The 22825-nt window shown below is 40.6% G+C and overlaps 1 protein-coding gene across 21 annotated transcripts in view; it reads right to left on the bottom strand.

The window, feature by feature from the left end:
• C2CD5 (C2 calcium dependent domain containing 5) overlaps positions 1–10685 on the bottom strand; it is a gene marked incomplete at its 5' end in the record, with an annotated part of 65211 nt that extends 54526 nt beyond the window's left edge. For 19 of the 21 annotated variants that reach the window (XM_084279516.1, XM_084279514.1, XM_084279511.1 and 16 more), the window contains 5 exons: positions 1560–1715; positions 2254–2349; positions 4468–4639; positions 6503–6589; positions 10596–10685. In XM_084279516.1, coding sequence (XP_084135642.1) covers positions 1560–1715; positions 2254–2349; positions 4468–4639; positions 6503–6589; positions 10596–10685 — 601 coding nt within the window. The remainder of the gene's footprint in view (positions 1–1559; positions 1716–2253; positions 2350–4467; positions 4640–6502; positions 6590–10595) is intronic. The other 2 variants (XM_084279519.1, XM_084279518.1) reach the window with 1 other exon arrangement.
• Positions 10686–22825: the final 12140 nt, after the last annotated feature.

A 22825-nucleotide genomic window follows, 5' to 3' on the forward strand; every position in this document is an offset into this window, starting at 1 on the left:
GAAACCTGGGGTTAAAATTACCAGAACAGGTTGCTATTGTAAACTTCTCAACAGAGGCTGAAATGGTGCCTGTACTGGCCTTGAAAAAATCTCTGAGATGGAGGTAGAGTAGGAAAGTTTCCAGCAGAGTGAGAATTGCTACGGATGCCATCCAAGCCAAGGTGGAGACCAGATTCTTTTTTAATATCTACAACACATAACATGACAAGACTGTGAGTAAGTCTGGGTCACTCTGGGAAGTTATGATTTCATTTAGGATTCTTTAGGTGTGGCCACCAGGGACGATGACCACAACGTAAAGCACAGGATTATGAGACATGAAACAGTATTGCTGTGAGGTCTTTCGGGTTTTTCCTCTTATCCACTGCCATGAATAAAAATATTAATAAAGTCTAGAATACTTCCACATGTGCTATTTTATCCACTTTTACTATTTATGCAAGGCAAGAGTTATGTACATGTTAATTCTGTAAACTGGCATACCAGGGGAGCGATATTAAAACCCTCATTAAAAGTGAATACATGTGTTAACAACATTGTTTTCTCACATTTTTCCACAAAACATGTTTGCTTGCCTAAGGAAGACACTGAGTAACGTCTCCATGGTCTCCCATGTTGCCTCACTTACTAGAGATGTCCGTATATATTTACAAAAACCCAACTCACTGTTTTCTTTAATATCTTCCTTAAAACATGGTTGTATCTACAAGAAACACGAGAACATTAAGAGCCCACTTTCAGAGAACTGAAAGAACTGCCTGTCATTTCAGGGGCTATTTTTTTCAATGTTTCTCAATAATGTCCATCTCTAACAATTTATTGACTCTTGTCTTCGCATGCAAGAAGCCTAGAGGAAGGGTGGTTTGTTCTGTTCTATTGGCACTGAAACAGGACAATTTTGGGTCAGAACCACTGTTCCTAAGCTTCAGTGATAAAAAAACAACATATATATACCCCAACCCCATCCCTACGAATATACTTGATACTGTGGAAACATCAACTGACTCTAATCACCAGTCCCTCCAGGAATCGCAGGTATATCCTGCAAAAACTGCAAGGCATTACAGAAGTGTGCTTACAAAACAATGAACCAACCCTGACTTTGAAAAGATAGGATGAGTATGGTACGTATTAACACACACTGTATCTGAGATGGTGCATACTTTGAATCAGTTAAAAGGGGGTGGAGCAGTTTGTGATTTTAACTGAGTCAAAATTCTAGCAATATTCCTTATTTGGGTTAAGAACATCTTCCAGAAACTTCCACAGGTTTCTCCGACCTTGCTAGAAACAACCAACAAATTAAGACAGCAGCACAGCCTCACTGAGAAGGAAAAAAAAAACTGGGGGGGCAGGAGGTGGGGAGAAAGTCAGCCAGCCAGCCATACTGGCCATCAGTTAGGATAATAGAACCTCAGAAAGCAGAAGACACCGTGAACTGAAAAAATAAGCAGTTAGTGCCACAAATCATACACAATCTTGTATTAAGCAAGTCACTTATTTAAATGGGGAATATTTTTAAAAGCAGGAATAACCATTACAGCCTACTCATTTAATACCTGACATGAGTGAAATAAGTCTTTGTCTAGCCTCATTTGATGCCCTTGGTGTACGAATTCGGTCTATCCACTGGTATTCCGGGTCTTCATTAACTACAAGTTCTTCCACAAATCCATGAATGATTACTGCTCTGTAACACTTAGGAATAGATGTAGCTGTTAAAAAAAATGTACAAAAGATAGAACCCATGAGTCTATGAGCAAAGTATTCCAAGGAAAACAAAAAAAAAAAAAAGAGACATATAGAAAGTGAATGATTCTAGAACATAAGCCACAATATTTTCTGTTAAAATGTGGACATACACAAGTAGTTCTGTTCTGGGAGACCCTGGAAAACTGTAGGATAATTGTCCAATATATCAGTTACAACACATATCATTATGAAACCTTTTTACTTTGTGCCTCTAATAGGATACACAATCAAAAGAACACAGTGTGCACATGCACTGAAATGCCACTTCAGAAAGATAAAGGTGGAAAAAATAAATCAGTTCTTTTCATTGTTTTGAAACACAAACAGTAAAAATTTATTAAAAAAGCAAAAGCAAACTGAATTTTCTGCATTTGCTACTGGCTTCAATGTAATATCCACTGGGCTTATCCGATGAGGTGGTGAAAGGAAGAGTAGATATAAAAAAGAAAAGAAGGAGGGGCAGGGGGGAAGTTTTTGTTCAAACTCTTTTCCTCTACTTACTGCAAAAAAATTTGACTCCACAGGATGACTGCCTAAATCTGTTTAGATCGTTGAAGAGATCTACTTTCACCATGACATTGATCTCCCCACGTATACCTATCAAGAAAACACATGAGAAATTAGAAGCTGTATCAGAAACCAATACAAGACATGTTAGCCTTGTTAATTATTCCCTATGATTAGTAATTATTGTACTATTAACAAAGAGTTATTTTCTCTGCAGAAAATGTACTGTAAAGCTTCTAGAACCGCTTGGTTCAACTGGGAGTTCATGTATGGCTTCTAGCCTGGGCCAGAGGAGCAGGAAGGCATTGCCTTCCTCTCAGGCCTGCTGCAGAGACGCCATCTCAAACGAAGTTTCTAGTTCTGCCCAAACTTTCAGGCTGAAGCTACGCAAGCACAAGTCTTCAGATACCTGCTGCACCAAAAAGGACTTTAGAAGACAGAATTAGGAAAAGACAAGGCACCAGCGTCTTGATACCACAGTGGCCTCTGCTGCAGTGTGCAAGTGCCCTCTCTGCTCTCTACCATCAATGCAGGAAGGGTATAAAATGAGTATTTAAGTACCACAACCATCTCCAAGATAGTCCTAGCACAAAAGGTTGGAAGCACTAACTTTTCAGTATAAAAGCCTTGAAATTGGAGTCCTGTCCACATCAACAAGCTCTGATGAACACCAAAGAGCTTCTATGCTTTCTCCCTACCTGAAAACAGTAGCAGTAATGCTACTCTCTGAGGTTCAGTACAATGAGGAAATGCATGGCTCTTTCTAGAACCACAATGGCACAGTGAATGTTTGTAAAATGCTATAAGAATAAATATATAAAAAAATAAGGAATGACAGGCTTTTTAGATAAATCTTAAATTTTGTCCACAATTAAATCTTACTAATCATGGACTGTTTCCCCAACACACAGCTATTCCTTTTTGGTCCTTTTACTTTCCTGTTCTAAGCTTTTTCTTCTTTCTTCCCACCCAGTAACAAAATTACTTCACATATTATAAGTTCTGACATATTGAGGACTAAACTTCTTGTTAAGCCTGATCTCTAGTGTCTTCAAAAGCCTTCATCAAACAAGTATATGACACTCACTGTAGACTGGCATTATTGCAATAAAGTCACCTAGATCTATCTTCCAAAACACCAACAGCAAGAAACCTTTAGCTATTGTAATAGGAAGCACCTCAGACTCACATATTTTCGCAAATGAACATGTTGAGGTCTAAAAACTATTAAAATGAAAATTTATAAAGACGGTATTGATTATCTTTTACGGAAGCAATAATTGCTGTTTGCCAAGAACAAGGCAAATACAATCTACTGCTATGAGTAGGAAAACATAAAAATTCTGTTTTTAAATAATAACAAATAATGTTAAAGAAAATGTATTACAGGAATGAATAGAGTAAAACAATAAGAAAAATACACACAGTATTTATCAGAAAAACTTCTTCATTGTAACTGTTTTAAATGTAAAAAATACTTTGCATCAGTAATGATGATCATCCAGTAAACATCATTAATTATTTCCAAACAATAATTTATAATAGGCCTTTTAACCTAGTTAGAGTAATTTAATTCAAACTGGACAATCAACAAGATGTTCTGCAGCAAGATACTCAAGCAGCGAGCTAACTGCTGTAAACCCACCTTGACTTTCTGGGACAAGAGATGCATTTCATTAAAATCAAAGACAACATCATTAACGTAATTATCTCATATCTTCAAGATATTGTGATGAAATCTAACTAGCATTGAGAGTACCTTCTGCAAGGAAAAGGGATTTCATCCTGTACTTTGACAGTATGTCACACATCCCGCTCCTCCATCTCATGTGCTTAGTCCACCCCACATCCCAGGAAGACGCACCCCAAGTGAGTGACTTCAGCAAAAGCATATTCTTTTAGTAAACACATGGTAATTGGAAAGGTATGTTTGGGTCTTTTTTCTAATGTGAATTTTGCAGTAGCTATTTTAAACACCACACAAAGAATTTTTCCACTTATCACAAGTTCTATGGGAGGCGTTCTGCCAAACGCCATGCTGAACTACTATGCCAAAAATAATTTAAAAAACACCAGAAAAAGTAGCTTTCCAGCTTGCAAGGCTAAAATTATTACAAATTTCTGAAGACAACTTACAGAAACGAAGATTCTAAGAAGCACACGACATCTCAAATAACATTGTTTTACTTCTAACCTAGCAAATCTTACCATGAATGGTATCATAAATTGGAAACCATCCTGAAATAACTGTAGCTGCTTCACTATAGAGTAAAGGATCGATGTCTATGTACACTTTGCCAATGGCATCATTAGCACTGTAGGTATCATGATCGAGAACTGTGATCTGGAGAGGCTCATCCTGCAGCTCTTCATCATCTACCTAGAAATAAATATTAACATGGAATATAAGTAATTAAAAAAAATTGCAGGGAAACATTGCTGAAAAATAAATTCATAAAATGAGGAGAGCTTGTTATGTACAGTGACCAAACACAGATAAATGAGGAATCTTTGATTTTCTGTACCTAAACACCACATTCACGTATTCTGATTTTACCCTTCACAGATATGTGAGGATCCTGGAACCAGAGTTATCACTCAGAGAAGAGCAGAAAGGCAAGACGATGGTGATTACACATTTTGAAGTTGCACATGATTTGTTTTCAGTCACGTTCCCTAGATTGTCTACCCATTTCCACATTACACACTCCTCATTTAAAAAAAAAAGTAAATTTAAGATAAAGCATCTCAGAGGACTATTACACTGAGATTATGATTATAGGTGTGCTCTCACACTTCCAAACTGGTCAGTGGCTTAAAAGACGACAAGACACTTCACAAAACCCACTGTTCGATAACTTCAGACATGTTTTTTCCCAAATAAATGCAATAATCCATATGGAGAACAACCAACTATTTTTTTTAGGACATAAAAAGATAGACATTCTACAACTTTCTGTTGAAAACCAAGACTTAGGTTTGCATTCATGTAAGTGTCTGCAGAATTACAACATGTAATCTTGCAAAAAGATCAAACTACACACACAAGCACACACTTACGATCTCTTAAGCAGTTAGTGATTTTCCACTCTTTGAAATGTGGAATTTTATAATTTTTTTTTCAGTGTTGCTGTTTGGCTCTTTTCTTTCCCAAATCCATTTTTCCATGCAAAAAGATAGAATTTTGAGACTTGCGTTATTGTCAGGAAAACTCTTTCTTTAGGGACAGAGATAACCCTCCACACAGATCAGCTTTTCCCCCTCCCCAAACACACAATCCCAGGAACTTAAAGATTTAAAAAAAAAAATAATCTCCACACAACAGTACTGTTTGCTTAATCAACAGGATTGGTGATTAAGAAATGCTCTTAATTAAGCATTCCATCTGCCTAACCTTACTATTTTATATTTGCTCTAAAATATTCCTAACATTACTAATGATTACTTCACTCATTACATCCATTTACAACCATGTTTATACTGTGATATTAGTGATACTATTTTAGAGCAGTATAAATGAACCAGTACTATATATTCAAATCTTTAACAAATTATTTACTCCAAATACCATTACATAATTATTTTTAAAGTAATAAAAAAAATATAAGATAATAATTTGTAAACACTCAGTCAGGGCATAACAACAAAGGACATAAACGAATCAGATACTGGAAAGCAACAAGCAATTACAGGAAAATGCTGAGTGCCCTCATTATTACATAAGGAAATGAGAAAATAGTGTCTGATAATTGCTATCCAAACTCTTTATTTTGCAATTTTCTCACAGGAATTCTCCATTTTCTTCTCTGTCAAGCACATTATTTTTGCGACCCAAAGTAACTTTTCAAATACCAATTAACATTCCTTACTCAAAATTACCCCTTAATAAAATTATACAAGCATACTCATATTGATATCTGAAAGTCTAATCCATAATGCTTTTTCCCCACACACACATTCATCTCAGTCTTGTCTTTTTTAGTGTTACCCAGAACAACATTTGAGTTGGATCCAACCTGGCAAGCTTTTATCTTTACAAACAGTCCTAAAAAGCCAATGAAACACCTTTAGCAAACAAGGTCTAACTGTAGATAGGTTTGCTGAAAAGGCTTTATGTGCATTTCAACAGAAATACACTTCACTCCTCAAAACTCATTTCATGACTGAATTGAAATTATTTCATCAAGAACATCTAAATTAGACAGTCTATACAGATACAGGCAAACTCTTAAACAATACTTACTTCAAATTTGAACCACTCAGAATTCCACTGAGGATTAAGTGATTTAGGATACACATCTGTCTTAAATGTCGTATTTCCAAATTTTACCTAAAAATAAAATCATTCCATTAAAAATAAATATTTTTAAAATTAGAAACTCATTAAATCCACACACGTAAACAATTTTGAATACATATTTTGATAATATCAACAAATCATTTTCTTTTCAGTGAGTGACTTTTTTTAAAATCCAAATCAATTCACATTTATCAGTCTTTCTCTACATACCAACGTTTCCAAAAAATATCTCTCTCACTATTAAAATTGTGTCTTTTTCCCCCTCAAACACTTCAAATGTACAAGTATCATTTATATAGGCTATTTAGTCTCTTGGTATACTGTCTTTGACTTCTGTTTAGATTTACTGTAAACAAAAGTATTCTATCTAAATACCAATAGTTTACATCCTATTAACAAGGTTCTCTCTAGGGTTTCTAAATCAGTTTTATCGAGAAATGTAGAAATGAAATGGTAACATTGCTAGATTTCATAAGTTCTAGAAATCTCCCCAGATACACACCAGAAAATAACCGAAAACTACTCTGTCTACTGCAAACTTGATATGCTGGACACATACCAGTAAATTCTGAGCAGCAAAGGGGAAGCACCTGATCAGCTACTATTCCTTTCTTAAATTACAGAAAATTCCAGAAAGCATATGCACAAAAAGCTTAAAGGGGCTACATGTCTATATACATACCTCTCTCTCTCTATATATATATATATATCTCCCTGTAACCTCCAGATACTGAAGATTAAATATGCTCTATACTTCTACTTAATGCACTTAATTGCCTATTTCAAGCATTTCCATTTGGTCCACACGAGTCTGTTTCAGGGCAATCCCACTTGGGTGGTTTGCGGTTTTTTTTGCTGTTGTTGTTGTGTTTTTAATTCAAAACAAACAAGGATGTGAAACAATGTTTCTGTGATGCTCCACACATTAAGAAAACACCGCAGGATGCAAGCAGCTTTCATTCAAAAAGATTCACAAATGCATGTAGTCCTCTGGACACTGCCTATCGAAATAATTAGTACTTCAACTCATACCAAGTATCTGATGCACTTACAAATGCCCAAACTTAATTTTTTTTAATTCATTCAAGATTTTTATGAAAATGAGTGTGCTCATATAAAACAAATGCTGCAGCTGAAGACAGTTGTGGGTTTTGAATGCCCTTTTCTTTTTAAAATTCTAGGTGGATTTTGGAGACTAGATGAATAAAATCTAGATGATTTTAGTCTTAGGTTTTACAATCTGCATAGCAATTTTTTTTGAACACTTCTGCTAAAGAACATTGTTATGGTGATTATTTTGCATCGGTACATATCCCAGCCCTGAAGGGATTCTGCATTTAAGTACTTCCAGTTAATTTTAAAAGCCTACAAAACTGGACCATAAGCTCACACTGAGCTCTCTATATATATTATAAACATACCTACAGTGGACAACGGAACTCTGTACATTTGTGATGAAAGAATCAAAGAGTGGGGCCCCTTATTCAATTCAATGAACAGCAGTGCTTTTTGAAAAGAAGCTAGTTCAAAGGAAGCTTTAATGTTAAAAGCTATAGAGTGGTATGAAAACACAGGACTAAAATCTCAGTATAAAAAAAAAATCTAGCTATCAAAAGCTGGGTGCAGCATTACGTGCACACAGAAAACTGACACCACTGCCACTTAAAAACTCTATTTAATCACACAAAGCAGTATAATGAAGTGATACATCAATGCTAGTTTTAACTGAGCTAGCTTACATATCAGAAGCTGCCAAGATGCAACAGTCCAGAGCTCCACCCAACCTATTTTTACATGTTATCTAGGGGGTAAATTAGCTCCCTTGAAGCCCCGGGCAGCTGTAAGCGAACTTCTCCTGTAGTCAAGCTAGTTCATTAAAGCTCGTAGGGATAATCAAGCACCACACTGCTGTCCGCCGCACAAATTTAGAAGCGCAATTATAGAAGAAATGGTGCTAATTTGCTCCAGATCACACATGCTGGCAAAGCCCAAGTTATGAGTAACCTGAGTCAAGTAAGAGCTCTAAAGCCTTTTCTCATTTTCTTTTCTAATTATAGATTTGCATTAGAAAAATTAACAAGGAAATTAAAGGTTAATAACCAACTAGTACCTTAGCATTACCTCAACTTTTCAAGTGAAAGTAGTTTGCAAATGTTTTCAGCAACCTCATACTGAAAAAATAGAACTGTATTTTCCAAGCTCAAATTAGTTTGACGTAAATCTCACCCACTGCGTTGCCTGCTCCGCATGTGGAAAAAGTAGTTCCTATCATCCTAAAAGACCAAAACCCCCTTCTATGTATTTTCTTTAGCTTTACTTGAGCCAAGTCATTCATGAAACTGCATGTTAAATCAGCTAAGCAAATTGATCTTTCTGCAAAATCCCGTTACCCTTTTTTGCTAAGCTAGTCTTCAATCAGATGAATTTCCAAATCTAGTTTGCTGCAAAGCTACTCAGTGAGTTTGGCACAGATAAAAGAACGGTTGGGAACAAGCAACCGACAGTAGATGAGAGCTGTTTCTCCTCAAGACAGCATAAAAATAGACCAAATGAAATTCATCTAAGAACTGTATTTCCTATTGCTGTTTTCCTTGCCCCCTAGTAGCATACATCAAGCTGCTGCAGGCTGCCTATTAATCAAATTTGAAATTGCAAGAGAAATGTTTATAAATTAAAAACTGACTGAAATATTAAGTTAAATGGCTGTCATTCACATAACAACAGCATGTACTATTTCAGCTCTGCTGAAGAGCACACGAGAAATACATTTTCACTTTATTACTAATGCACTGTCCCATTAAGCAACGTGCTTGGAGTCTAACGTCAACCAAATTTGTAAGCACCAAACCAAATCTGGATTTAGACACCCAAAGTGTATTTTGTTATCAGCATTATCAGACTTCTCAATTGATACAGCCCTAGGAAGTCATTCTGTCTTTCTGCCTTAATTCCAGTATTACACCAATCCCAATTACTATTCATGGTACAAGCATGCGTGTAGGAGGCATTACATCTTTAAACACCTCTCTGCTTTTTCTGCAAGTATGATTTCGGAGTCTCTGGGATGGTTCTAAGTGATTTGTATTGGAAATAACGTATCGTAAAAGAGAAGGCTCACATCAACTTATTTTACCATACCTTACTGAGAAACTCCCTATGTATTACCTGCTCACTACACAACTGTAAAGAAAGTTGATGTTATATACGTGTAAGCAGTAAATAATACTTCTCCGTTAAAGTAACCTTCGACAGTACTTTGGTATTTCAAATACCTGAAACAGAAATGCGAATATTGACCTTAAAAGCAAAGCCTGTGGGACCACCCTGCACTTCACCCATTCCGGGCTAGGTGTGTCTTAAACGCGCTTTTACTACCTGCCCATCCCGCTTCCAACTGGCCTCTCAAATCCCGAGGCGGGCTCCCCCGTGCCGCCATACCACCGGGAGCCACGCCAGAACAACCCCCAGCCAGGGGAGGCTGAAAAACCTGAGCACAACACCCCGTACACGCCACTCAAACGCTACGCGGCCGTCAGCTAGAAACGGCACCCGAGGGTAACCCGGCAGCCGCGTTAAAGACATTCCGGCGGACAGGGCCAGAGGGTGCTCCCCGCGGCCCCGCCTCGCCCACCTGGCCCCGGCCGGGGCCGGCCCACGCTGCCCACGCAGGGAGGAGCGGCCAACACCACAGCTCTCCGGCCTCGCCCGGAGGCACGAAACCCGTCCCAGGGCGGGGCTGCTGGCGGAAGCCGAGGCCGGCAGCGTCCCAGGCCGCCCTCCGCGGCGGCAGCGGGCGTGTCGGCGGCGGCACCTGTCACCCAGTGACCGCGGGGCCGCGGAAGGGGCGCTCCCGCCCCACCCGCCGGGGGGCGCCGCGGCCGGGGCCGGCACGCGCCTCTGCCGCGCGGCGGCAGGTGCGCGGGCCCGCGGCGCGGGAGCCGGCGAGGCCGCGCTCCCTCTCGCCCTCCCTCCCTCCTTCCTTCCTTCCCCCCATCCCCCCGCCGCCGGGGCACGGCGCCCCTCCCCTCCTGCAAACCTCCACAAAGGCGTCGGTCAGGTCACTGGCGCGGTCCATCACCGGCAAATGGCGCCCTGCCACGATTTTGACCTTCAGCTTCCCCGGCATCTTCCTCCGCCGCCTCCTCCTTCCCCCGGCTGCAGGGAGCAAACAGCAGCGCGTGTCCCATGGAGCGGCAGGCACGGGGACGCAGGAAGGGTAGCGGGGGAGCTGGCGCGCATGCGCCGCGGACAAGCAACGGTCTGCGGCTGTCTGCCCATGCCTGCCGCCGCTGCTCCTGCCCGAACCCGGCGCTCTAGCGGCGGCGAGGAGTGCGCGCCGTGACGCAAACCCGGCGGGGAGGGAACAGCGGCTGGGCGCATGCGCTACTTACTAGGTCACCGCCAGAAGCGGCGGAGAAAAGGGGCTGGGGGATCGGGCATGGGAACGGGTCAGTCCTCCTCCCCCTCCCGCTGCCGACGGCAGGGCCCCGGGGTGCCCCGCCGCGCTCTGCGGCCCTGCCGGTAGCGCCCCGCCCATACGCTAAGATGGCGCAGCGGGCATAGGGAGCCCGCTGGAAAGTAGAACGCCGACTCCTCGATGGGTTTCACGCGCTGCGGCGGCGCTTCCACTGGAAGTCAGGGTGCTTGAGTACCGAGTCATCGATGCCCGGGACAGCGGTGCCGCCCGCGGGCTGCCCATGGCAGCGCTGGGCTGGGTCCGCCTCCAGCCCCCTCGTAGCCGGGCCAGGCCCGCGCAGCGTCTCATCCCCCACCCAGCCTTGTGTCTGCGGGGCCCGGAGCTGGGACTCGCTCTGGGCCGCCGCGAAGGCCTTGACGGGGCGGGGGGGGGTGGGTTGCCGGCGGGGGCGGGGAGAGCCCTGACAGCGGCTCTGGTGGCTCCGGCCCGGTCTGCCTCCAGCCTTCCTTGAGGAAGGAGTTGATGGCTTGAGGGCCCGTTAAAGGGGGAGTGTGGAACGCGTGTGCAGCTCCAGGCACTCGGCGGGAGAGCCCTTTAAAGGATTTAAACCAAACCCGGTGGGGTGGGGTTGGGTCGGTTTGTTTGGTTTGGCTTTTTAAAGACAAATACGCGTAGTATTTGAGGGATCATGAGTAGATTAAATGGAATTTAGTTATCAGAAATAGGATTTGATGTGTTCCTCGCAGCCAGGTTTTGACTTTTTGATGCCTGAAAAGCTCTTTGTTTAGGAAGTAGTGCTGCGGGTGTTTGGGGCAAACCAAAGGAGGAGCAGGGCTGGCGGTCAGATGCATGAGGTGTGTGCCTGAGGCAGGGAGCCGGCGACGTGGGCTGTATCGCTGGCACGGTCCTGGACAGGGACATAAAAGAAGCCTTGTCTGTTGATTAGGCATTCCCCACATGTTGAGCCAAGTACTCGATCTGGTTGGATTATTTTCCCTTCTTTCTAATCTTACAAAAATACCGAATAATGTTGTGGGCTGGAATGTGATACTGCAAACAAAACCCCTGCGAACAAAAAAGTAGTGTGTGACACGGCCAAGTCATGTATAGACCGTGTTTGGCTGGGTATCTGTCTTCCTGCCAGCTGCACTTAGTCTCATATAGCTCTTTCTCTCTTCAACTCGTGTTGGAGTTATCTTTGGAGCAGTTCATACTGTTGTTAGTGTTCATCACATCCAAGTGAATTACAACCAGGCTAGACGCATGTCTCTTCCTCATCCATCCTTGTCTGAGTGGTGACTGCTCACATGGCAGGATGGGAGCAAAGAGCAAAGACCCGGGAAGGGAATCAAAACCAGAAAGTAAGTTGCTAACGTTAGGGTTTTAGTTTAGACGAGAAATGTGCTTTTGCATGAAATCCCGATCTCCCCTGCTTAGATGATGTTTTGGCTCACACAATCAAGCAGTTAGTTACAGAGCACATGAACTGAGTGTTTCATTTGGGTAAGCCTGAGCTGAAAGGTACACACCATCAATGCACCACATGCAGCCTAGCTCCTTAAGGAGGTGGGGGAGTGGCGTGGCTTGGACCTCAGCACTGGTTTTCCCCGAAAGATGGGCCACTGATCAACTACATTACTAGTTAAGGTATCCTGTCCTGTGTCTTAAACTCCCGTAATTTTTTTTCGGTAGAAAACGGAACTAGGAAAACCCATTCTCTGTTGTCCATCTTAGATACTGCATGGTTTGGCCTTCGTTATTTGGTGGTTTACTCCTTTATAGCCCAAGATTTAGGGTGTGTGCAATAAGTTCTTGACTACAAACAAGTAAAAACAATGAAAAGTGAATTTTGTCGTATGTTCTTCCCCCACCCCCCGGCAAATCACCTGTTCCTTTGCTCGCTAAACAACAATGCAACAATTATTAGGAAACGCTGTCTGGTTACTGGAGGTTTGCAGCATATCCTGTAGAAAAATTTCAGTTTATAAGGACATGAATCCTTGAAAAAAATTATGTGGAAAAGGAGTTTCTAGCCCATCGAAAAAAAAAGATTTAAACTTCCTTGTAGATTTTAAGTAAAGGGACACAAATGTAGTTTAGGTCTGTCTCCAGAGGTGCGTAGGTGGCTATAACATGTTTGTGATGACAGCGTCTTCCTAAACCTCTCTTTACTCACTGAGCACACCAAACAAACTCTGGGGTTGTTCTTTTCAGAAGATTGGACGATCTTTTTGACTAATGGCCAGTTAGTGAGTACCGGGCTAAATGGGTCTGCCTTGTTATATGCAGTAGTTACAATCTGGGACCATCCTTAAACGATTCAAGCATTATTGTACGAGATGCTCGCTGAAAGGGAAACGTTTAAGAGAATTCAAAGTGTCAGCTACTCCAGGCAGATTGTTGTAAACCTGCAGCACACCTCCTGGCTCTTAAAGGCAGGAAGATTCTAATCTTCCCAGACAATCGACCTTAATGCTGCTTATTCTGAAACTTCTTAAGGTTTTTCTAAAGTGGAAGCTGGGTCGGGGGTGGGGGTGGGGGGAAGGGGCATGATGCAATGCAAATCTGTTCTTGTTTTTTTGCCACTGAACCTAGAGATCAGATTACCCCTTTAGAAATACATAGAAGACATTTTCTGGATTAGACTGGTAATAACTCTACGTGTTCTTTTAGGTAGTATTTTTGCTGTTTGTAGCATCTGGGTCAATAGGATCCACAGGTTATCTACCTGCTTTGGGAAATATATCTGCTCTTTTTATTTGGAATTTACAAACTTACTTCACTTGTGGGCTCCTATCTTATATTATGAAAGAGAAGGAAGAATTGTTCCCATTATTCAAGCAAAAAAAGTTTTATGGGTTTCTTTAATGGACTTGCCGTCTAAAATACATTTTTTTTAAACTCACTTGTTTGAAATAAGTCATTTTTCCATTCTTCATAGGTTTGGGTTTTTTTTTTGTGTGTGTGCCTATGAACTTTTTTTTTTTAATTTCCCCTGAAGACTCTGAACCGGCCAGAGTTTTTTTTTCTTAAAGTGTAGCACCTCCAACAGGAAATGAAATTCCAGGGAAGCTTTGCCGGTATTGCTGAGTTAACATCTCCTCCTCTGTAGGATTAGGAAATACAGGGATTAAGGCAATGTGTATTACTTTAAAAAAAGAAAAAAATAAAAGTCTGTCTGAGGATCCAGTTTGCAATGGAAGATTTCAGTAGTCAAAGTACTAGAAATGAGAAAAACGCCTGTTTTGGAGAACCAGTTCAAATCTAGTTCTTAGATATCTGAAAGGATCAATCAGATACTATTTAATGTCTTAAGAAACCTCCTTGGTGTATTATACCTGCCGACGCATATTAGACACTAACTGGCATGTTCCTTAACTAGCGTGCTGCTTGCCGCATTCCATGCCGATAGAATTCCAGTTCTGCAGGGCCAGGGAGGGAATTTAGAGAAAGGGGAAAGATCGAAGAGGCTCAGTTGAAGTTTTAGACAAAGCCACAAAACTATAAGGCATCTAAAATACCATTAGATTTCCCTCAGATTTAGGCAAATTACATTCAGTGTAACGGATATACTTGAAACTAAAGCTGTAGTATGTACTTTCTCAGTACCCTGCATGCCAGAAGTCCACAGAAAATACCGGTGTGCGTTTTCATTGTAAGGAAAAAAAGAAAAAATGTTATGACATCTGACTTGGCACTTCAGTATCCACTTTGTTTCTTGCTGTTTTTTTCCCCTTCTGCTTAAAAGTGATGTTTTAGCAGGTCGTGACAATAGAATCGGTGTTTCAGCAAGATAACAAGTGTGATATGCTTAAAGGACAGGGTTATCTTATTTGACCAGGTATTGTAGTGTGTCAAATGCCATTGTAACCCAACTATGCAAACAAAGAACATTACAATACTGAAGGCGTCTTGTTTGAAACAAGCAGTGTTGGAAAATCAAGAGTGTTGTGGGGTGAAAGCTGGTAGTTTTTACCACCGAATATAAAAATTCAATTTTCCTAGTTGTAGGTGTCACAGGATTTTGGTTTACTTTTTTTTACCTGTAACTGCTAGCTCAGTGCATGCTTGGATTTCCAACAAAGACAGATTTCCTTTGTGACGGCCGTGCATGTTTAACCCTTAGTTTAGAAATCGATACTCTGAAGAAAAGGTTTTCCCAAAAATTTCAATGTGCTGACCCATCACTCTAAGGTAGATTTCAATTATATTAGCTTATTGCTGCCTACAAGGTACAGATTAAAAGGTGGTGGCCCAGGCTTTCCTCAGGTTACATGACCTGAGGGGGGGGGGGGGCTGTGTATTAACCACAGGGAAAAGTGCTTTTTGATTATATTGCATTGAGCTGATTTGAACAAAAATTAATGGAAAAGGTTTTCTGTCTTTTAGTTTGTTGAAACCCGCCAAAGAGACTTTGTATCTGCTTTTGCTTATTAACATTCAGAAAAGATACCGGCTCCACTTCTACTGCAGTTGCTGTGATAAGTAGTCTTTGAAACAGGAGCCTTTGTCAGCTGTTAGAAACAAAGAAAATTCTGCAGTGCCAGCTTTTGGCTTCTGGAAAAATCCCTGTATTTCTAATACTGCATTTCAAAATCTACAGGACACCAATCCAAAGATATTTTTAATAATGCTCAGAGGGGTCCTATATCCAGAGTGAGATTACCTATTTGTCTGTCTATTTCTTTAGTTAAGGACAGATGCATCCCAGGAAAAGAAAAAAAAAACAAACACAAACCAAAGCCAACCAAACAACCCCTTACCTCCACGCTGTGCTATGCTGCATGCTCACTACAAGGATTTAGGCAGAATCCTGATCAGTACTATTTATTATTGCCTGTATTTGATTTGACATTGCAGCTCCTAATCCCTCTCGTTAGATTAAAAGATAATGGAGTGAAATCCTGTCTCAATAAAATCAGTAAGGTGAAACTCTCACTGAAATGAAGAGATGAGGTTTGTTATGAACTCCTGGGGGGAACAACACTTCATTACCGAGGTTTCTGATTTACACTGGAGGAGCTCACTGTAGTTTAAACAGAAGACTAAGAGCAGTATTAATGTCTGTTACTGTCTGTGTGAACAAATTCCTGCCACCATGAGGCGTAGCAGGTGTGATAAGGAACGGATGGAAGCCTGAGCAGGACAAATTAAACCTGGAAATATGTAGATGTGACTAACAGAAATGAGAGTTATCATTAAGCAAATTAACAAAGATAGGCATTTTTAATTGCCTGTAATCAAAAGTCACTTGGAGCACTTAAAATCTGTATCTCTGTCACAAGACTGCATTTGGCTATGAGAGAACAGAAAAGAAAATGCCAGTGTCCTTGGGAAAGTGAGTGCTACATGCAGCAAGAAGGGGATTGTGGGCAGGCTGCAGTCTTCTGTTGTCACCTCCCTCGCTGGCTGTACATGCAGAGCAGGTGGAGAGCAAGCCTAGAGACAGCTGCAGGAGGAGGCCGTGAAGGCAGTCAGTAAATAGTGGCTACCTAGTACTTGAGCCAAAAAGTTTTGACTCTCAGTTACTTGAGGATGATGTTATGGGTACAGTTTTTCTGACTTTATCCTACTTTGATAAAGTAACTGTTGAGTAAAAACCAGATGAGGACTGTAAGTGATTTCCCTGATGGAATTAAAGGACATGGAATGGTATACACGGGTGGCTGACTCTTGTCCTGAATCTATTCAAAGGCTAACAAAACTAAGTTGAGCTGACACTGGTGATAGAAGATACAGTCTGTTCTTTTAATGATACAGAACTGAATAAAGAACTTATTTATTTGGAGACAGTATCATTGAGTAAATTTTGAAGTTAAACATTATCAGGAAAATCAAGTACTGTACTGATGATACAACACTTCACATCCAGATAAATGTGCTAATATCCTTTAATATGTATTTTTTTAAAAGTATCCAATGAAGACTCTTAACAATTTTCTGAAATATTATTCCCATGCAGATCTAGTGAATTAAATAAAAGGTGGCTGTCCTTTGAAGAAAAACAGAAGCCAAGAATTATTCTCAAGGCTTACATTAAGAGGGTAAAAATAAGGCCAAATAAGTCTGAGTCCTAAAAGTATATTTCTGAATTGTTTGTGTGTACTTGTTTCCTGGATATCAAAAGAAAGCATTTCCTTTGGAAATGAGATCTCAACACTTCATATTCCTTTGAATGTGACATCTTTCCAACAGTCTACTCAAGTCAATCTTCTGTTGACTTCAGCATTTTAGGATTTGGTCCATATCAAACAGTTTGTAAGAACAGAGAACCATCAAAATATTCCATTTCATGCTATTATTACTGTGTGAAGGCCTCAATTTCCATACAGACTTAAAAGAAATTGGATAAAATAAATATTCACAAACACAGGAGAGTACGCAATTACCTGCTGGGGGAATCAAACAACTGCATCTGATGTCATGTTCTCAGCTAGTAATTGGATCTCATTTATCTTCCTTACCATTCTGTGAGGGAAATAACATTGCATAGGACTTCGTGCGCTTTATGAGCAATGAGCGGCAATGGCATAATTGGGCTATCAGTTCACAGAGATTGCAGCGGAATCCTGTGTACACGTGCTCCAGCAACGAGATTCAGTTACAAGCAGCACAGTAATAACAGCGATTCAGAGCGCTTCACGCTTACAAAGCCCTAGTTAATTAGTCAACACCTAGTTAATAATTTAATTAAATGTAATTGTCAGCAGCAGTGTTTATCATTAGACGATAATTAGTCCTTCAGTGACACTTTCGACATTTCTGCCCTTCCCCCTTTTAAGTCAGAGTCAGAAATTAAATATTTAACTGTGATTGTGACATGTATTAGACTTACACAGTTATTAAAACAGTTATAGTTGCTGGATTTATTTTTATTCTGTTTAACATTGTTGGGATTTTCTCTTAATTTTTCCTGTGTAAGTGTAATAAATTTATTCAGGTCTCATCCTCAAATGTGGAAATATTAATGAATGTGTATATTTATGTGTTGAAATTGCCGTCATGATCAAAGATGATGTTCCAGAAATTCTGAAGTAGGCTAATGCTTACTAAAGCTTGGGACTTGTGTTGGTCCTTGTAGCTTCTCTTGTCAGCTGTGGCACTGGCAGCAAGAGGACAAGTCAGTCTGTGCCTTGTAGGAGACTGTTTTAGGTACAGTAACTGCACAAAGTTATCTATGAAGTAGTCTTCAAGATCCATCACAAGATATGCAGGTTATTTCCTGGTGCAGTAAAGAGATTAAATTGGATTACAATCAAAACAATAAAACTTTGTATTCTAAAACATGTAGTGAAGGCAGTTCTTAATAACCACGTGATGCTTTTGCTTCTTGTGTTCTGTTTGGAATAGACATGATTATCTGAGTTAGTAAATATTCAAGTTTTTAATGTATAAACAATAAAAACACATTAATGAAGCAAGCCACTGATTTTTCTTTGTTTCCAGCAGCATGTAATGCCTTAACATTCAGATTCTTACAAAAGTGGAACGCAGGCTCGTGTCTACACAGCGATGCTTGCTGCCAAGACATCTGATACTGAGGACTTCGCATTGTTTATTTAGGAGTTTAACTCTCATGCCAAGCCAAAGGAGTCAGAAGAGGCTTGCAGTCTGAATTCTGTTTCCTCCCCTAGTACATACAAAGTGGAAAAAATTGGCTCCTAACTCAGGCTGGTAAAGTTAGAAGCTGAAACTTTAATCCAAAAGTAATATCCTTGCATTTCGCTTTCCATCGCCATTCAATTTGTTGTGAAAAGTATGTGCTGCTGCTGCAGAAAATGTCAGCCAAGCTCAGCCCAGCAGCATGGTTGTGGCACATCGTGTGAGTCAAGTAGGGGGAACTGCGTGATTACTCTGAGATGGAGCACATCACAAACTAGATTACTAAAACTGACTTTCTGGGTGCACCAGCGTTGGGGGAAAGGTGAACAAATAGAAAAGAACTGATGACTCCCTACCCAGAGCTCTCAGGGAATGGGGGTGAGCAGGGAGCCCCGGGTAGAAGTCCCATGTTCATTTTGTGTTTTCTACTGGGAGTGTGTGTTGTGGGAAGAGAACGGGTGCTGCTGCTCGGGGATGGCAGGCTCTGGCTGGAGAGTCAGTGACAAAATCTTGCGCTGGAGAAGAAGGCACATAGAAGTCCAAAGTAGAAATTAGTCCTCTTATCTGTGGCTGATGAGTTGTCAGAGCAATTAAGATGATTACTTCTAACACAGCAATTTTTTTTAAAGTCCTGTCATGATTCCTGAACACACTAGTAAGTCCCACCTGAGGTTGGGAGGAAGTATCCATTCACAGAGAAAGCATCACAGTTCAAGACCTGCAGGGTAAATGGAGCCCCACAGAGCATGCTTAAAAAAATAAAACCCTAATTTACACATCACCATGGATTTATATAACTGAATTACATACAATGGAGAGAAGATGGATGGTCATAATACTAACCCATCCTTTATTATCCAGCTGGAATTAATCCTGTTCACTCTTGATTATTATCCATTGAAGCAAACTATATTCACTCTTTACCACCTTGCTTAAGTAAAAACTCCTGTAGAGTAAAACTTAACTGAAGTAGAATCCTGTCATCTGTGTTTGTTCTTTAAGTACTGTCTTAATTAATTCCTGACAGATTTGTGTTCAATGCTGCTTTTGACCCTGCTAATGGCAATTTATAGGGCTTTTGATATACGAGGTCAGTGTCTTCAAACTGCCTTCAAAGTACAAAAATTCTCATTCATCAGGCTTGTTCTGCTTTTCTCTGCTTTTATGTACAGGAGAATTACAATCATCACCTTGGCCTGTCTTGGTAGCAGCTGAGGGAGGTACTGCTTTGATTTTATCACCAAAGATTTTTGCAAACAGCACAACTTGAGAAATATAAGCTAAATACATTGCTTAACGGTACATAATAATTCTGTAAAATGACTGAGCAACTTCCAGTGTTAAATACAGACCTTAGTTAGACAAGCCAGGAGCTAAAGATGACATCTGGCAGAGCAATGACAATCACCCACCAGGGTCTGTCCCACAGGACCCAAACAAGAAGAGCTGAGCAGGTCCAGTGGTGGTAACACAGTTAAGTTAAAAGCCTGGTAATTAGCAATCAGCTCTATAGTAATGAGGCAGGTTGAAAGTTGAGACAAGGCAGCAAGACCAGAGCAGGCCGTGGCATCAGCAGGCTGATGCCACCAACCCACTGTAGCTCTTGGGGACCTGAGCTGAGGCCCAGCTCCTTGCCTGGGGAGAAGAAGCTGCAGAGAATTTTCTCACCACTCAACACATCTTCATAAAATCTATACAAGGGTGACATATTGGTGCTTCTCTTGGATGCTGACAGCTAAGTATGAAGGAGAGAGGTGGAAAGAGTTGCAAAGGAGAATTATGGAGGAAGGTGGATGTAAACTGTTGAGAGCAGTTGGGCCTAGTCTGACTTTGTTGGTGTTATCAGTGCCCTGAGGAGGATATGCTGGTAAAGTCAGAAGGTATATAGGTGGCTAGCTAACATCAAAGCACGTAGCAGTTAGGAAAATCCTGCTAAAAATAAAAATAAGGGGACATGCTACTGTATTTTAAAGGAGTAACAAAAAAATCACTCTCTACAACAGGGTTTTCATGTGTGTTAATGATGTGATTGGTGTCCTGTAAGAGCTGTATCTCACAGTTTAGCCTCTTGGATTAGGGAAGATCTCTGCTATCTTGCCATTACCAAATGTAAAGATTAAGGACAGGCCTGCCTTGGCTACTTTTAACAGTCTCAAAAAGGCAAGGAGAAGTAAGAAAATTCAGCTCCATTCATTCTGTTTTTTTAGGCATACTCACTAATTTTGTGTCTTAATTTCACACTACTAGTCTTGGAATATCTCACAAATTACTTTCATTGGTATGAAAACCTGCTGGTTTTCCTGATTTTATTGCTGTGACTCCTGAACCCCACACTGAACAAAGGCAAGCAAGATTAATATAATTGGTTTGCAAAGACAATAATCCGTGGAATTTTTGCAAAGGTCAGCTGATTCAAGAATTTGCTGCCAAGCATAGCTGTGATCTGTGTGAAGACAAGGCCTTGAATTTTTGTTGGCCCAATTCTCACGCAGCTTCTGAATCCAAAAAGTTAACTGCTGTCACCTTTGGTATCATTTTATCCGCCTTTCCCAGTGATTTTCCATTTATGCTGGCGGTAATCTCAATGCACTACACAAGTTTCAGCGCTTTAAGTCAACAGATGAATCACTTCATCAGCCTTCACTTCATTTTGGGGGACTGTTTTGAAATTAAGAGAGACTTAATATTATTTTAACCTTGTTATTGTTTTCATGTGTGGAGAAACAGCTTGATAGCATTGATCTTCAAGTTTAAAAAAGCACAAACTGTCCCGGGTAATGTTTGAAACACTTTTCTTGTGGTATCTGCCATGTAAGATCTTGGATTATAAAGCACACGCACGTAGTGCTTGGTTTTGGTTCAGTTTCGTTGCTGAGATATGTCAAGGCGTGAGCTACAACAATAGATGAGCTATACTGCAGATCATCTCTTCCAGCTAACCTATAGCCACTGCTACAGGGCTGGTAGTTGGTGTGATCAAACAACTCATAGTCTGAAAGCAGAGTCGGTGGCCTAAGGGTAAACTGTGCTGGAAGTGTACTGCTTGTTCTTCACAGTAATTCTCATGTGTGTGTTATTAAGTGTTAGACACATACTGTCCGTTTGATCGTCATGTACTCTGATAGTCCTGTGAGCCGGGAATTCTTAGCTTGGTGCCTTAGACCAGAGCATGGGTGAGAACTAGAAGGCTGAGGTAAAATCTGTTTGGGAGTGATGCTACCAAGCTAGAGGAACAAATAGAGAAGTGTGGAGAGGATGCTGACTCTCCATTTAATTTTAGGTATTTGCCTGTCCTTTATAATTCATGTCTCACAAGTTCCTTTGATCATTGGTGACTGTTAGATAAGCATGCAAAATTGTGTCCATGGACACTTTTTGTTATTTGCCTGCAGGAACAAAGTAACAGTTTGGTCTTTTCAGGTGCAACCTTTGAAGCTATCATCTTTGCCATTCTCAAACTGAGGCTTCATTATCAGAGCATGCTGTTATAGAAGTTATATTTCAAATCTGTCTGTGATATTGAATGGCTCCCAGGTGAAAGAGAACCTTTGGCTTGTAAACCAGGTATGATCACAGTTTCATTTTCTGATCTTGGTGGCTGTAAACACTTTTTTCCACACAATCACTGAAAAGTATTTTGGTACGTGGTAGGTGAAACAGTCTCACTCACAGCTTTGTTAAGCGGAGGTACCTAAATTGAGATGAACAAAAACAGGTAGTTGAAGTTGGTGCAGCTGGAAAGTAATCTAGCAAAAGAATAATTCTGGTTTAGCCACATCAAATAATCATGTGGCCAGATATGGAGAGGTATCAAAACTCTAATTAAACTCTAATTAAATTAGTGGTGGGCTGGATGTAGACTGGATTATGTTTCTATGCCTAACCCTTCTCATTCCAAAGGGCCGCAACTGAAAATGGTAGGAGGCTGATTAGCTATCTGGTTCTGGTTTGCCTTCCCTCCCGGATGAGAATAAACACGGGAGTGCCTGCTATTTCTTATTGATAATATACTACCCTACATTAAGAAGCTCATTATTTTTGATTCAGTACCAAAGGGGACAGGTTATCAAGTTTCTTGTGATTTAACTACACTTGTTGCTCTTTTTAAAAATTAAAAGACATTTCTTGTTCCCGTTGACTCATATTTGAAGGCTGTTTCAGAACCTTCATGCATGATTAGACATTGCCAACTAGAACTCCAGTAGCAGTTTGTGTCTATTTTGTGCACACCAATATTGTTTTTTTAG

The sequence above is a fragment of the Gallinula chloropus genome, assembly GCF_964237585.1.
Source record: "Gallinula chloropus genome assembly, chromosome: 1".
NCBI lineage: Eukaryota > Metazoa > Chordata > Aves > Gruiformes > Rallidae > Gallinula > Gallinula chloropus.